Source organism: Bombus pascuorum, chromosome 1 (genome assembly GCF_905332965.1).
Source record: "Bombus pascuorum chromosome 1, iyBomPasc1.1, whole genome shotgun sequence".
Lineage (NCBI taxonomy): Eukaryota > Metazoa > Arthropoda > Insecta > Hymenoptera > Apidae > Bombus > Bombus pascuorum.
In genome coordinates this window covers 27748077-27763844 of record NC_083488.1, presented here as the reverse complement: position 1 = coordinate 27763844, position 15768 = coordinate 27748077, and the positions used below count along the sequence as shown (strand labels likewise).

At 33.9% G+C, this 15768-nt stretch overlaps 1 protein-coding gene across 1 annotated transcript; it reads right to left on the bottom strand.

The window, feature by feature from the left end:
- Window positions 1-830: 830 nt before the first annotated feature.
- Window positions 831-6235, bottom strand: LOC132909141 (heart- and neural crest derivatives-expressed protein 2-like). Its single transcript, XM_060963745.1, has 3 exons — window positions 5612-6235; window positions 4163-4800; window positions 831-1881 (listed from the first exon to the last, which is right to left on the bottom strand). Exons 1-3 carry the CDS (start codon window positions 5694-5696, stop codon window positions 1747-1749), a joined length of 858 nt encoding a protein of 285 aa, XP_060819728.1. The 5' UTR covers window positions 5697-6235; the 3' UTR covers window positions 831-1746.
- Between the last annotated feature and the right edge of the window lie 9533 nt (window positions 6236-15768).

The following is a 15768-nucleotide window of genomic DNA, read 5'->3' as shown; positions in this document are numbered from 1 at the left end:
GGATTTTTAAAAATATTTGATACTGATTATTTAATTTCTTAATATCATTCAATTTATGAAACATATCCGATATTTTTAATATAATTTAGTGTTTTTATTTAGATATCATGGAATTCATCAATTAATTGACTTCCTCTTATACGTGGTTCGATTGATCGAGGATAACAGATTTACAATATACAAAGTCGACAATGTTGTCACTATGCAGTTATCGATGAAGCTAAATACCGTATCGTTGTCAGATAAAAGTGCTGCAAATATTTAGTCTTGATTAATCGCTGCGCATCTACTTGTTTATTTGATACTCAGAAAAATAATCTGCTATGGAATGGTACAGAATGACAAACATGTCAAGGATGATTAAAGATCATTTATTATAAACCAATGAAAATTAATATACTGTACGTGACTCTCTCAAACTATACTTGCATGATTTTCTCCTAGAAAGGAAGGACAGATGTCGTATGGATGTAGGGGAATCTTCTTTCCTTTCAATAGATGTATCAGCAACACGCTCAGATTAAGAAGCTGAACGTGGATCAAGTACCGGCGCCAGAAAATCCAAGAAATTTGAAACCGTCGCCGAGGAACAATGCTTTCTCAGCATGTAACTAAGGAAAACATATCTTTCAGACAAGTCAAGACCTCAACACAAGAGCCAGGAGAAGATCTATTTGATTGAGATTGAGAGCTCTTCCTCTGTTTGCAAGCTAGACTTAGGATTGTTTCCGTTTAATACTTACTACTTAATATTTACAGATTTACTAATATATAATTTTAAAACATATAAAATGTAAAAGGGGAGAGAGAGAGAAAGAATACCCGAGAGCTTAAGTTACTAGATACCCTATTTATTACTAGTGACTTTTTACTTTTTATACATTGTTAAAGATAATCTATACAAAAGTTTACAAGCATCTTAAATCAATCGACTTGCTTAGATCTAACGAAAAAATGATATCACTTAAATTCTTTAACTGATAAAAACTGTATGAAATTTTGATTTTCGATGAAATATCTGATATCCAAACTTGATATTATGTATATTATCGATTGGTTTCGTGAATTGATTTTTCCTTCAATGAAAAATGAAATGTCAAAGGTTAACGTAGAATAAAATGTGAAAGGATAACGAGGTTGACGTAAATTATTATCGACTAAGAAATAAGATACTCCTATTTACAGGCAGACCTATACTCGCAGACACGTATTTACAAACGATCGCTTGTATTTTACAACAGACTTATCGACGCTTTCTGCGTTCAAATAAAAATAATGCCCTATTTTTTATTGAGATTTAGCAAGTTCTACTTGTAACAAAAATTTCAGAAATCATCAAAAGTGCGAATCTGTTAAAAAAGTCTTCTAGAAAGAAAGAAGGAAAAGTAAAGAGACTAAAAAAATGATTTCAATTTTTCACCCACTTATATACACACATACACATACACAATACTTAGCGTAATTTTTACACTAACCTTATCTCGCAGCTATGTGAATAAATTAATCTTATTTTATACCGCAATATTTCGTCGATGATGTAAAATGAAAGAGTAACAAATATTTTTCTTCTTACTATTTATGTTCCACGAAATACTTGATAGCTGTCTAGGAAAAGTTGAGAATAATCGAAGGTTCCTGGCTAGCCACCAACATTAATCTAACTTTCAATTTGTTCGGTTTCTCGATAATGACGGGAGAACAGAAGCCATAAAGTGTCAGAAATAGATAGATCGGAAATCGATGATTTTATTGCATCTGGTTGGTAGGCGATTCCTGCTTCAATTCGAGGGCCCACATATGCTGCGGCCAACCAGTTCGGCCTTTGCTTTTCGATGATTCCTCAGACCCGAGGCCTGATGCCTGGTGTAAATACGACTCGTTCTGCAATGAAAAATTGAATACATACAAAATACGTCTATTATAAAATATTTATATTCTCTAGATTTAAATATTATTTATATTTTTTATTGTCGCATATATATATATTTATGTTTTTTACCTCTTATTTTTTATTTAAACTTTAATATATAGAATATAAATATTTTATAACTATTTTATATCGTTGTCTATTATTACATTTAATATTTTGTATTTACAAATTTACAATTGTAATCTTACATTTATATTTTTATGTAAACTCTAGTTACCTAAAATTTGAAATTTATATGATAGATATGACAGATCAATTGAAGGTTGATGACCTTGGAAACAAAGAAAGTTCTCTTTGGGTGGCGAGGAATCACAGAAAACAGGAGAAACCACGAAACTACAGGGTGGTCCAATAGTCATCTTCGAAATTTAAGTTACGGAAACAATCTAAACTATAATATGTAGTCGAAGAACCTTTGATACCTGGTGATCTAACCGCAATCCAGTTTATTCATCACTTCACAAAAATTCTTTTCTTCTCGTTCGTTAAATTTTTAGTCGATTCTGTTGAATTTTAAACGTACCAAACACTTGTTTATCTAACTGAACATTTTACGTATGACATATTATACTTCTATATTGCTAATTCCACTTATCATTAATTAATTAAAAGAATCGATATTAGAATGATATTTGAAATATATAGGAATATAAAATTCGTATGGAATCATACTGAAAGTATTCCGAGCGGAATAAATTTTAATCTCCAACATCTCTGATTAGGCTGTTTGACATCTCTAACAGGAATCGTTACTAAACATCCATTTAATCAAGTACTCAGTTCTGTTTACAGTTAAAATTTGTCAAGATTATACTAAATTTCTGATTTTCAAATAAACAGAACAAGTTACATGCATGAAAATTTATTTGTTGCCTGGCATCGATAAACTTATTTTGTCACAATGCGGAAGACAAGTATGTTATATGCTCAATTGAGAACATTCGTTTCGATGGCACGTGAACACGATGAGATTTTTCTCTTCTGTCTTTCTTCATCTAAGAGTTTTAGTATGACAAGTTTAAGGTCGAGTTCTCAGGCGTCGACGAACGACGTCCAATTAAAGAGAACGATGTTTATTCGAAGGCAACGCTTACGAAAGTGTTCCAGGAGATTTAAAGGAAAGTAGACGAAGGGCATAAATTCGTAGTTGAAGTGCATACCGCCGATTTTCGCTGTGGAAGTAGGCTCGAGGACCCTTTCAAAGTATTTTCAAGTTTAGACATCAGGATATGATTATTTTTTCGATTTTGAAGTTTTCCAAAAGAGATTTAAATTATTGATGATGTGTATTTATTTATCGTTTTCTACAATCTGAGATGTTCAGGTCATAGAACGAAACCTATTTATTATTACAGGAAAAAAAAATATTTATATTTCCATACTTCAAATGTAGAAACGGATATTAAAAATATCTATGAGCATTTACAGAGCAAAACTTTCAACAAAATGGTAACGCTGTCTTATTAACAAATATGTAAATAAGTATGTCGCAGAGATAAACGAATGGATAGTAGACGAAATAGTCTATTGATTATAACATAATAAACCAATATTTTCTCACGTTATTATATCTCACATCGAATATGAAACACGTGAATATAAGCTGAGACCTGTCTCGACTTGTCTGAATCTGCCTATATGGGATATCAAATTCGCTGCTACTTGATAGTACAATAACTTGTTAAAAAATAGTCTATCATGCAATATGATACATTCTACGTATGATAATATTTATATTGGAAATTTGTCTTCCGCTATATTGCGTTAAGACAAGTTTCAGCGTGTCTAGAGCACATTACTATGTCTAAACAATACTCCTTTACAACAATCAATCAAAATACAAAAACTTCGCAATAAAATAAAACTAACCTTCATTTTCATGATCGAAGCTTCCAAGTGTGAGCTTTCTAGAAACTCTAACGTTTCGCTAGTAATACAGTTAATTTTATGAGAATTCGGTTGACACGATTGAACGTATTTTCACCCGGAAGTTTCGATTATATTAAAGAGGCAGCTACGATATTTATATAAATTATATTTGTTGGAAGAGGAAAAAAGGTATAATCTTCACATTTAAAAGTGCAGAAGTTCATTATTACAAATAATAGCATGAATGTATATAATTTGATTTCTGTTGGTTTACTCAAACTGCTAGAAAGTAGAGCTGCTTCCTTATTGTAGCCTTTTAAATTCTAATTGCACAGTGAAAGCTCGAAATTTCTAAAAACTAACCTGATTTGCCTGAGCCGTCTTGTTCCTTCTGCCATTAGACAAAATTTCAGCGCGAAAGGTCTGTGGCTCTTCTCCTTCGTCGCTTTCCAATACCGCCATCAGGTATCCAATATACGAAGCTGCCAACCTCAATGTCTTAATCTTCGACAGTTTCGTATCCGCCGGAACATTGGGTATGCAATCACGAAGATCGGCAAACGCATTGTTAATACTTTGTGTGCGTCTTCTTTCCTTCTTATTCGCTGTATTTCTTCTTTTAGGCCTAACGACAACTCCGCCGTCTCTAGTTCCTTGTCTGAGATGTTGTTGAAGCGATCCATCAACTTGATTCATCGAAGAAACCGTCGAATAATCGCCGTCTCTTCTGTGACTTTGTTGTTGATGATGATGGTGATGATGTAGGTGATGATGAGAAATATCTTGTTGAGATGGGTAAGGCAAATTGGGATAGTGTTGGCTGATAGAAGGGTGTGGATATTGTTGCAGGGATGAGTAGCTTGGTTCTTGGACGCCGATCTCTTCGATCAGGGGAGGCGTCGAGGCGGTGGGACTTCCGGCGCCAGAACTACCCCCAGAGATCCCGGAATCCGCGCCCCAGTACGTCGATTGGCTATCCGCGTCAGGCATGTTCAGCGGTCCTACAAAAGAGAAATGGAGAATTTTATATATCGAATGGCGAAATGTACAACAGTTTTTACGTGCTTAAAAATTACTTTGTTTTTATTATATTTTCTTTTAGATTTTAATTATTACCTCGTTTAAGGAATATCGTTTTATTATTATGCTATAATTGCGAATGCGTTTAGTGGATTTGTACCATGTTTTGTGGCGCTTTTTATTTCAGCGATTTCTTTTTCTTATTCATTTATTAATCGTGTTATATTACTATTATATCAATTATCTTTTACAACGTCTGCGTTATTCATTAATCTATTCTTTAAAAGTTTTGTAAGATAATATAATATAAATGTGAATAATGGAATTATTGAATGTTAATATGAAGATACTTTCTCAGACTTTAAAGATCTTCCTTATTATGCTATTTTCTTTCTAATAATTAAAATAATTCCGAATTATCAATCCTCTCATAATCTGAAGATTACTTAATATTCTACAAGCAAAATTCTCCATGTTTCACGAAAAAAAATGGAACGATCCAAAATTTTGGAAATTTCGTCTATATTTAGAAGTCACCTTTATTTTCGAAGCAAACACATGTGTGCAAGCGCTATTCGAAACTATTTCATTTTGCGTAATAGAATTTGTTTTCTACATTCTTCCAGTTTTAAAAGTACTCTTTAGTCTTTTCGTGGGCAAATCGCATAGCGATGCTATAAAATTTTGATAAGATTCTCTTTATGATTCCCAGATAATAAACCATAGCAACTAACATATTAATAAAAGCTATAAGTAGATAAAAAAAATGAATATCTATAGAATAGAACTTACCATATGGTAATTGCGTGACGTAATTGTAGGGTTGATGCCATTGCGGATAATAATCCGGTTGCGCCTCGTAACCCCCGAGCATCATTGTAACTTCTTTCCCTTCACTTCCTTTCCTCGCACTGTCACAATAACTTCACCAATAAAAATCTCACTTGCGATCAGCGAATCAATCGCGTACAAAGTGGAGTCCGATTTTTTTCAATCTTTTTAACCCTAATTTAATTGAGAGTTTTTCCATCAATCGAAATTCTTCTACAACAGATCGTTCTTGAAATCGATTCCTAAGAATTTTCTGAAAACCTCGAAATCTTCGTTCGTTGAGAACTTCGATTACACAAAATTTCCAACCCCAATTATTATTAAACCAAAATGTCCAAAAGCCGAAAAAGATTATCTCTTATAATTCCTCTTCCTTAACAACCCGAAACGATCGAGAAATCGGTTGAAATATTTCTTATCCGAAAGAAGGCATGAGGGATGCGACGAATGATGCCGCGTTTCACTGGTCACGAGGTCACTGCGTTTCCGGATGCGGTCCAAGTGCCACTGAGAAAAGAACGCCGAATTCGGAGGTCGCTTCGAGTGGCTGGGTTATTCCGTTTGGTACTCGAGCACGTCGCTGGTGGGTGTACACGCAGACTCCAGAGGGAGAGAGTCGAAGCTTGTGGAGAGGAATCAAAGGGCGGAGCTCGAGCTGGTTTACGCCCATGCAGCGCATATCGTTCGATTCAATTAAGAAATTGAACTGAACGGGGAATCAGCCAACACCGGAGTGCATAATTTATATAAATAGTGAACGCAGAGGATCCGATATATACCATGGATCTAAGATATATTGGACACGCTATGGTAATTTTTTTTTTCTTTGTTTTCTTTGTTTTTCCCTTAGTGGATGGTGATGGTGGTGGTGATGGAATTTAAAATATAATAAAATATAATTAAATATAATAATAAAATATTTTTGAATTGGTGATATTTGTTAGAACTTGCTAGAAGACACTTAATTAATTGTCAATGATATTTTCTTCAAATGAATTTAACATTCAGTTCTATTTGTTCATCCCCCTTTCTCTGGCCATATCATTTCATTTTCTTCTTCCCCATGCAATAGGTAAGTTTCATCTATTCACAACGCACTGTGGTTTTATATTATACGTATTATACAGGTTTTATAATATTTATATAAATAAATACCGCTTATGTGGTAACTTAACTTTCAGTTAAGATTAGAGTTTTGACCAATTACGACTGCTTCTGTGTCACATCGCTAAATTCAAGAACAAGAGGATCATGGAGCTATTCGTGAACATGCCTTAAATCTATAATTAAACGTCAAAGAAAATTGGGTGCATCCGTCTTCAATAAATACACTTCCACGAATTTCATCCAAGAGCGTCCTATTTTAAAATTCGTTGGCGCACTTTTAATCCGCAGTGTCGGAGCAATACCAGGGAGGGGGATGCTCAAGTGGCTTTCGATAAAGGGTTGTCGTAATTAGCGGCAAAAAGGATTGAAAATAGTAGTGGTCAGCGCACGATCCTCCTCCACAGCTTGGAGCTACTTTAAGTGGCTTTATCTGTCTTTTTCCCAGGGCCGACGCTTCTCCGGATGGCAAAAAGCCCCCTCTGTCAGTGTGCGTTACCGTCAACGCGTCGTCGCTCCACTTTTTTACCAATTCTTGCTCGCGCGACTCAATGTCGAATAAATTAACATACTTATCTATAGTTTGAAGCTACGCCTAATGTTATCTGAGGGATTAAAAGTGGATTTAACTTTATTTCCAGGGCAATGTCTCGATTGATTCGATGGAAGAAGATACGAGAAGGGTCTTTGACATTTATCTATCTTGTTTGTTATTGAGATTCTGATTTATCTTTTTATTCACAATATCATCCTTGGTACTTACTTTCTGTGTAATGAACTAATCGTTCTTCTATATTCTACATCATCAAACTTCCTTTTTTTCCTTTTTGATTTCTGGCAAAGGCTATATTACATGTTCTGATGATAGATTTCACACGTCTGACAGTTGACTAGTTCAAAGTGAAGTTTACGACAATAAAGATGATTTAAAGGCAATTTTCTGAGAACCAGGTCTTTTTCGGTCACCCTTCATTCCCTGGTCAAAAGGAGAATCTTCGGTCGGTGTTTCTTGAAATGCGACACCGTTCGAATTTTTATTAACCCAGATCAGGGATTGCGTCCCCTTGACAACGAGCTACTGTGAATGTCGGCCTGGAACGAACAAAAAGGGTTTGTTTATTATTCCAACAGCCAAGAGTAACCTTCCCTTCGGCTACCACTCGTTCATTACCAATCAAAGTCTCCGTTGTCTTCATTCTTTCCCTTTGTTGCATAGGATACGTATATTAACATTTAATCTCCCATTAATTAAATCGAAACAATTTGCAATTAATGAAATAAAAGTGTCTATTTCTTCTACGCCTTGTAGAACCATTACTTTCTTCTAAATCCATCTCAAAATTCATGTTTCTCTAAAAATACAACTCATTAGTATTTTTTATAACACATTACTATCTTAGATATTTATAATTTAAGATATTTTCATTTGTTTTTCAATTTTTAAAAATTTGGATAAAAATTGTATGTTTCGCAAATTTATTTTGGTTCATTACGATATACAGCATATTTTGATTTTAATATGAACACTGTATGAATGAACTATGTATTAGAAGGGTCGCCTGTAATATTCGGTACTTTCTTTAAAAAAAAGACCATAAAGAAAAAGGAAGGGATATCTTTGGTATGCTTACCGATGGCCCGTTCACGGTTTAAAGGGCTACCGGATTTTCATGAATGAACCCAGCGAGCGGACGTAGCAAAAGGAAAAGGCACCCGGTTTTAAGGATCGTCTACCAGTTTATGATATACAGAGGACACGTGTACGCGATCCCAGTGTTTATGTTTTCAATTTGTGACACCGGAACAGATCCGAAATCTGGCATGATTGTGGATCGCTTTAAACAAGTCATCCTGGCCTAACGATCGTAACTAATTTGTATTCTTTCTTGATCCTCCACCCTTCAGTAGAAGATTTCTCATTTTCTTGGAATTTCTTTCTGTAAAATTGGTGAAGGTATGTTAAAGATATAATTTCGTTATAATTGTGCAAGATAATTTTGTATATTATTTTTTCTTGTAATATTGCATCCTTACAGGTTTTGTGACAATTATTTTATGAAATTTTTAAGGAAAAATTTGCAAGATGTAAACTGAACTATCTAATGTTTGCAAATGTGCAAATTCAAAAGCGGAAAATCGAAAATTTAAAAATATGAAAGCAGTAATTATGAAGTTTAAAATTTTGATAACGGAAATTTAGAAGTTTAATTTTGGAAATCTAAAAATGTAATAATTCGAAAACTGGATAAATCTATTTTAAAACTACAGCCACTCCATAAGCTGAAATCCAGACTATACAGGAAGTTGAAATGCTGATTGATTTCAATATTCCAACCTTCAGTCTCTTTCTTTATTTCTGTATTTATCGTATATTTTGCGAGTTTTTCTTAGAATACTAATTTAAAACATGTATATAGATTAATGGAATACATTCGGCAGTACACAATAGGAGATACAGCAGATACATTAAAAAGTCTGCATAAATCAGGCTGAATTAATAAACACGTTCCAGTCTACAAGAATTAACCAAAACGAATTTACTGAATAATTTTTTTCCTATATATTTCACAGAACGATAAAATTCCTCTGCTCTTGTAAAAATGATTTTACCTATACAACTTCTCGATTGAATACAATAATTTCGTGATATAATGATAAGGTAATTAGAATAAGACGCTATACATTGTCTGCCATTTCTCATATTAACATCAATTAATCAACGCTTTAATTATCCTGCAATATTCATAAAAAACCGAAATTTTCACATATATCCGCATAATTACCTAATTACTCAATTACTCAATCAATCAGAATCTATTACCAAGTTTTATTTTCGGTTTTCCGTGGCTGATCCGTAACGCTCGATAGTTTGTCTGTCTTCGTCCTTCCTATAGGAGCTCCATTAATACTCGGTAACGCAATAAACTATATTTAGGGGGCGGCATGGCGTACACGTAGTATGATTTGATATCTCCTGAAACGCCACATGGCCCCTCTGAATTTCTCTCTTCCTCTCCGCAACTGCTGTCTTAACCTTATTCTTTCTCGCTTCCTTTTTTCATCTTCCCTTTCATTCTACCTCTTTCTGTTTGATCTTTCATTTCTTTCCTTTTCTTTCCGTTGGTAGAAGCTCACCATTTATATAGCCGTGTAAGTCGTGCTCCTCTCTGAAAGATTAACTTTTAATGACCATCGATCTCTTTATAAATCTCTCTAAAATTTCTTGCCACTTTTTTGCGGATTGGTCGAAGTTCCTTCTGAGGCAATAGATTAGGTTAGGTTAATAAAGATTGGCAAGAGTGACATAAGTATATAAATTAAGTGGATGGAATTAGTTTCATTTGTTTACAATTGAGGTTAGGACACTCTCCCTTTTTTTACTTTTTTTAAATAAAAACTTGTCATACTGAATATATCATAGTGAATTTTGTGAATTAATCAAAGATTATTCTTAAGAAGCAATGACGAATCAAGAATTGATCACTGTTTTGGAAAGTTGCACGGGAAGTGCGATCGTCAGGGGAAAAATGAAGAAAGATGGGAAGAGGAACCACGTGTCATCGCGAGAAAAATAAATAAATTTCTGTTGCTGCGTTACCGACAGAGCGCAGAACACCGTGGTTCAACTCTTTGTTTACGTCTGCTGGCGTTTTTCGAAAAAATAGCCTACTTAACGACGGAAATAATAATTAGTAGACCGGGCCGTTCCAGAAACTCGAAGCCACGAGACTGGCACGCGTTTCGCGCGGAAAAAATTGTCCCCTAAATGGGTCACTTCATTATGTCAACATCAGAGTGACAAAATTTTAATGAAATTAGGAAATTATCGTTATTGTTATTGAACAATTACAAGATTAAGCATGTATACTTTGGTTGTTATTGTATTATACATATGTATCACACTCTGTTTAAAAATGAATCGATTAGATATTTGTTCATCGTTATCCCGAAATAGTAACGTTCACAGAATGCAATAAAATGCAACAAAACCATACATGGTTTTTCTCATATGTTTACCTCACTCTCAATTTCAAAGATCCAAAACCAGCCACCGTTATCCTAAGTTAACTAACCATGATACTTCTAATCAACATTCTACCTCTCAATTCTCGTTATCGCCGGAAGTCACTTAAACCTTGATACATATATCTATTTAGGTAATAATCGCGACAGCTCCACTCGTGAAGGGTAAAAGAAAAAAAAATTGAAGGAGCGTGCGTCGCATGGTTGAGAAGAAGAAGTGGGGACCAGCAGCTTCCAACCACGGAGTGGAAGGGTCTCGTATCAGTCCCGTGGGTGCGTGGTCGTCCAATTCGGTGTCTGCTACTCGACACAGGGGTGTAAAAGTGGCGAGGGGACACACGCACCGCACCGAAACGACGCGCCGTCGGCTTTTGCGTTGCTGGAACGCAATCCAGAACACCTTCTTCTAATCACCCTCTAATCGCTCCTACCTATATTTGTGGGAAACCGCACCACACACCATCTACATAGGCGCCACCTTGTGATTTGTGAATATACTTGAGTTGTCCCTTCCGATAAGTCATTCCTTTTTTATTGTATTTTTTCATAGCTTTCGATTCTATGGTCTTGAAAGGAGGTTGCATGGTTTTATTTGAAGATTATAAGGAAAGATATTGTTTTGAGTGTTGTTCCCTTCCAAATCTGAGGAGAACATACATTAGGATGATTAACACTCTTTATATGTAAAGATTACAATTAGACTGCGAATGTTTATGTAAATTTATATGCCAGAATATGCCAGAGGAAATTAAACTTGAATGAAAGTTTCACCCCACAAATTTTATAATGGGTTTTTAGCGTGATTGTTTTACGTATTTTTGTACATTATGTGCATCCTTTGTGTTTTCTCAGTTTTACATATTTCATAAATGCATGAATATTCGCAATTTATGGTTGATCCGCAGATCTGATTGATTAGTGATTTGGTACGTGTGTATCTAGTATAGATTTTCATATCTTCTATTGCTTGATTAAATTAATATATACTTGTATTTTGCGGTTTCATTACTTGTATTACTTCCAAGAATAAAAAAGAGTTGGTTTGAAGAAATTGTCCCGGAAAAGTGTGGGTCTCAAGAAAGGCGTGGTAATCGACCGCCTGGCATCAAAGAGAAGAAATTAGTCGTGTTCAAAAGTGGTCGGTCGATCGCGCGGCATTTCCCTTTGACAACATCTCGGGGTCTGTCAAGAAGTTTCTGCGACCAGACTGGCAGCCAGCCACTCGACCAATCACTTTCTCCCCTATCCCCTAGAAGAAGAACCAAAAATAAAAAAATAATATAAGGAAAAAACGAACATAGTAAGCGTTTGGGAAAAATTCCGGAAAAGAACAGAGCTGCAAATAGATATATTTTAATAGTTAATTTGAAAATTAAAAAGTTTAAAGCTTTACAAAATTAAAAAATTTGGACACTTGGATGGAGCTTAGAGAATATTTTTTAAAAATTCAAAAATTGATTTGGAAATTTACAAATTTGGAATTTAGATTTATTCTTAACTATGTATCACATGGAATTGGTAATTAATGATGGTATTTCAGGCAATAATACTCATAACAATATATGTAACTAATTAGAAGTTATGTGCTGTTGATGACTGTAACTAATTATTTAAGTATGGATACCATGTCTGGCAACAATCGAGTATAAAACCAGATGCCTTCCGTTATCACTAATAATTTATTTCAGTTTTTCTCTCCAACTTTTCCGAACTTTGTCATACATGCATGTATAGGTTTACGAGTCTGACTCATTCGATTAACATTCTTCGATAATGTAGCTTTTGATCCGTGCAGCCACTTAATGACTCATACTTGTGTAATACATCGTTTCATTTAAAACCATTATACATACTTTTGAAGTTTTTCAAAAAAAACAATCACGGAATTGTTGGACGATTAATATATTAAAGATTGATGATTGTTTCTAAAAATATTTTTAGTTATGATTAAATGGGCCCGTTAAAGCGATAAAGCAATACATCATCTATAATTTCTTTCTTTCTATCAGTTACTTTATTACGTATTATTTTACTTATCTAATGGTCCTTAAGGTGCTTCGGTTTTGCCATTTGACGTTTTATTTTGTTTTGTTAATTTGTTTTAATTAGATATTAATTAAAGCAACATATTGGAACAGCACGTGTGACTGTACAGCAAGGAAACAGGTGCTAGCTTACGTATTTATGCCACAGGTTATCCCTAGGGATAGCTACCGTTTAGGGTGAATCTCTTTGACGTTAGAGGATATTCTAACCCCTATGGTCGAAACACCGAAAACACTGCAATTAATTCTGTCATGCCGGAAATCGTGGGCATTAAAGTTGAAAAATCTTGGTTTTCACATGTTCCCCGGGTTATTGATTATGTATACTCTTCCATAAGAAATTAAAAGTTAAATGATATTTCGCATATTTCTGGATTTCTTACTGAAAGTAAAATATTATTAATGACAATTGACTTTAATTATTATTAGGGATAAATATTAATGATAGTTACAAAATATATAATGAAATATTATAAATATTAAATAAATAAATATAAATAATAAAATATGTAATGTAATAATGAAATATTTGGACCTACTTTCATCTATTCTTCATTTGTATTAAACTGGATAATGTCATTAACAGAAATTCATTTGATTACATTACTCGATTATTATTACTCAATTTCGTTGATTACAAAGATTAGTAAATGACAAGTCTAAACAACAATATTTCAATTATCTTGTACTCAACAATAAAAAACGGGATTGATCAATGTCGAGCACGCCATTTTGGTACTAATGGGTGAAGAAGAGTCGAAAAGAGCCGCTGAAGAAGACGAAGAAGAAGCTTGTCAAGAAGGGAAAGAAGTCGCTGGTTACGCCCTCGTTTCAAATTACTTGACGATGAAATCGGCAGCGGCAGTGGGCGTCGATCGGTAGGATCTCTTACATGAAACTCGATACAGATATTTTTTCAATGACTAAATGCTTGGCGAACTTTTTATCCAAAACCTTTTACCATTTATTCATTTTTCTATTGTTGAGTTCTCGAATTTGAAATATAGCAAAGACATGTATATTGGACCCAGCTATCTCTTTCACCTATGATTTGTCTAATTTGTCAGTTTATTTATATATCATATTTGATAAAAATTGGGATTATGCAAGAGAATTCAGATCTTGCTTTTATTAATCACTTCCCAAGGAAATTATGGAACAGAAGAAGAATGGAAATGTTTAGAAAGCTATTGAGGAAATTCGAGCAAAGGATAAGTTTCTCACGTGATCCTCAAAGTGGTATCTACATATATTGATACATAATAGCTGAAGTTGACCTTGGAATTTCTCTGGCGCCAGTCTGTTACTATGGATTTCATAGAAAATTTACGAGTTTTCCTCGAGTTTCGTACACCGTAAGGAAAGAAGAGAGAATAATCGTTGACGTAGGTAAAAGTCTCGTCCCTCATGTGCAACCACTTGAGCTTTTTTACGTGCCTCTTCATATTTCACACTCGAACCTCCGATTCGTCTTCCTTCTTACTTTGTCTTCTTTCTCCTTCCGCGAACCTTTTCACGACCTGAAGATCCCTTTGCGAAACTTATTCTTGTTTCATTGAAATGTCTCCTCTTCTTTTTTAAGTAGAATATAATAATAATAATTTTTCAAAAATCATTGCATTGCTATAAATAAAACGATAATGAAAGGGGTATATAGTTCGGATAATCGGATATAGTTTTTAAGAAAAGTTGTAATTTATTTTTAGTCTGATAAAGGAAGACGATAATTTGGATGATTGCCTTTTAAATAAAACTGGGATATAAAATTTGTGACAGGATGAATATAAATAAGATATAGTTAAATTAATAAGATGAAAAAAAACATTTCTTAATATTGAAAATTTTTAAGCGGTCTTGACTGTTAGAAACAGTCAATAGTTTTCCTAATTTCTCTAATTTTTAAGAAAATTATTTGTTTCTTTTTTAAATTACCTTTAAATTTATTTCATCAATTAATTTATCCACAGATTTTTACAATAATACAAATGAATTGTTGCATTCTTACCACGCATCGACATTACTCTTTTTATCCTTCATTTCTTTATTAGTTTTATCATGCATTCATTATTCATACATGGATGCCAGATATATAAGCCAAGTTGTGTTTCCTTTTTGCCCAGGAAGCTCGATGGTCGATTACGAAGACAGAACAGATTTATTGTATTCTAACCTAACCTTTAGGATCACAGATGCGGTCTCAGTGAGCTCAGCACTATGCGCCCTCGAGCTTCGGGTTACCATTTGTTGCGCAGGTTGTCTTTCCTTGGTGGCGCGTGACACAGGTTAAGTTGTCTGGAAGAAAACAGTTTTCTTTCATTTCTTTGGTTTCTTTAACTCAACGAAGGAGGTCGGCGCCAGTCTCATCACTGGATCCCGCCGATATCGCAGAAAGGGACATAGTTTTTTAAAATATAGGGATCGGTGTCCAGGAAATTGGATACTGTCTAACACACAATGTGAAAAACGTTGGTCTGGGATTCGACTTTATGTCTTTGAAACTTGAAACACCAAACGGAAGTTAGATATACAAAATTTACTTTACACTACGACTTCTTAAACAGAAAAATTGAGAAAAAAAATTGCATCTTCTTTTTTCTTTTATTTAGATAACTCGGAAAGAATTTAGGAGATATTTTTTCTTCTTTTCGTTCAATCACTTAATTCTATCCCCTATACCATATGGCTGGTAACATAATCTATCATTACGCATTATTAAGGTAATATAGTTTATTTTGTTGTACATCTTATTCTAATTACCTGATCAATGTATCATTAATCATCGTATTACTGTAATTCTAGGGACTCTAAACTTTTATTAGCATCTAATCAAAATTCTAATCTGAATTTAATATAGAAAAGAAGATAAAAAGATATTTGTAATAATTTTATTATAAAATCTTGTTAATTTAAAAACTGAAAAACGAATTACATCAAATATTATACATG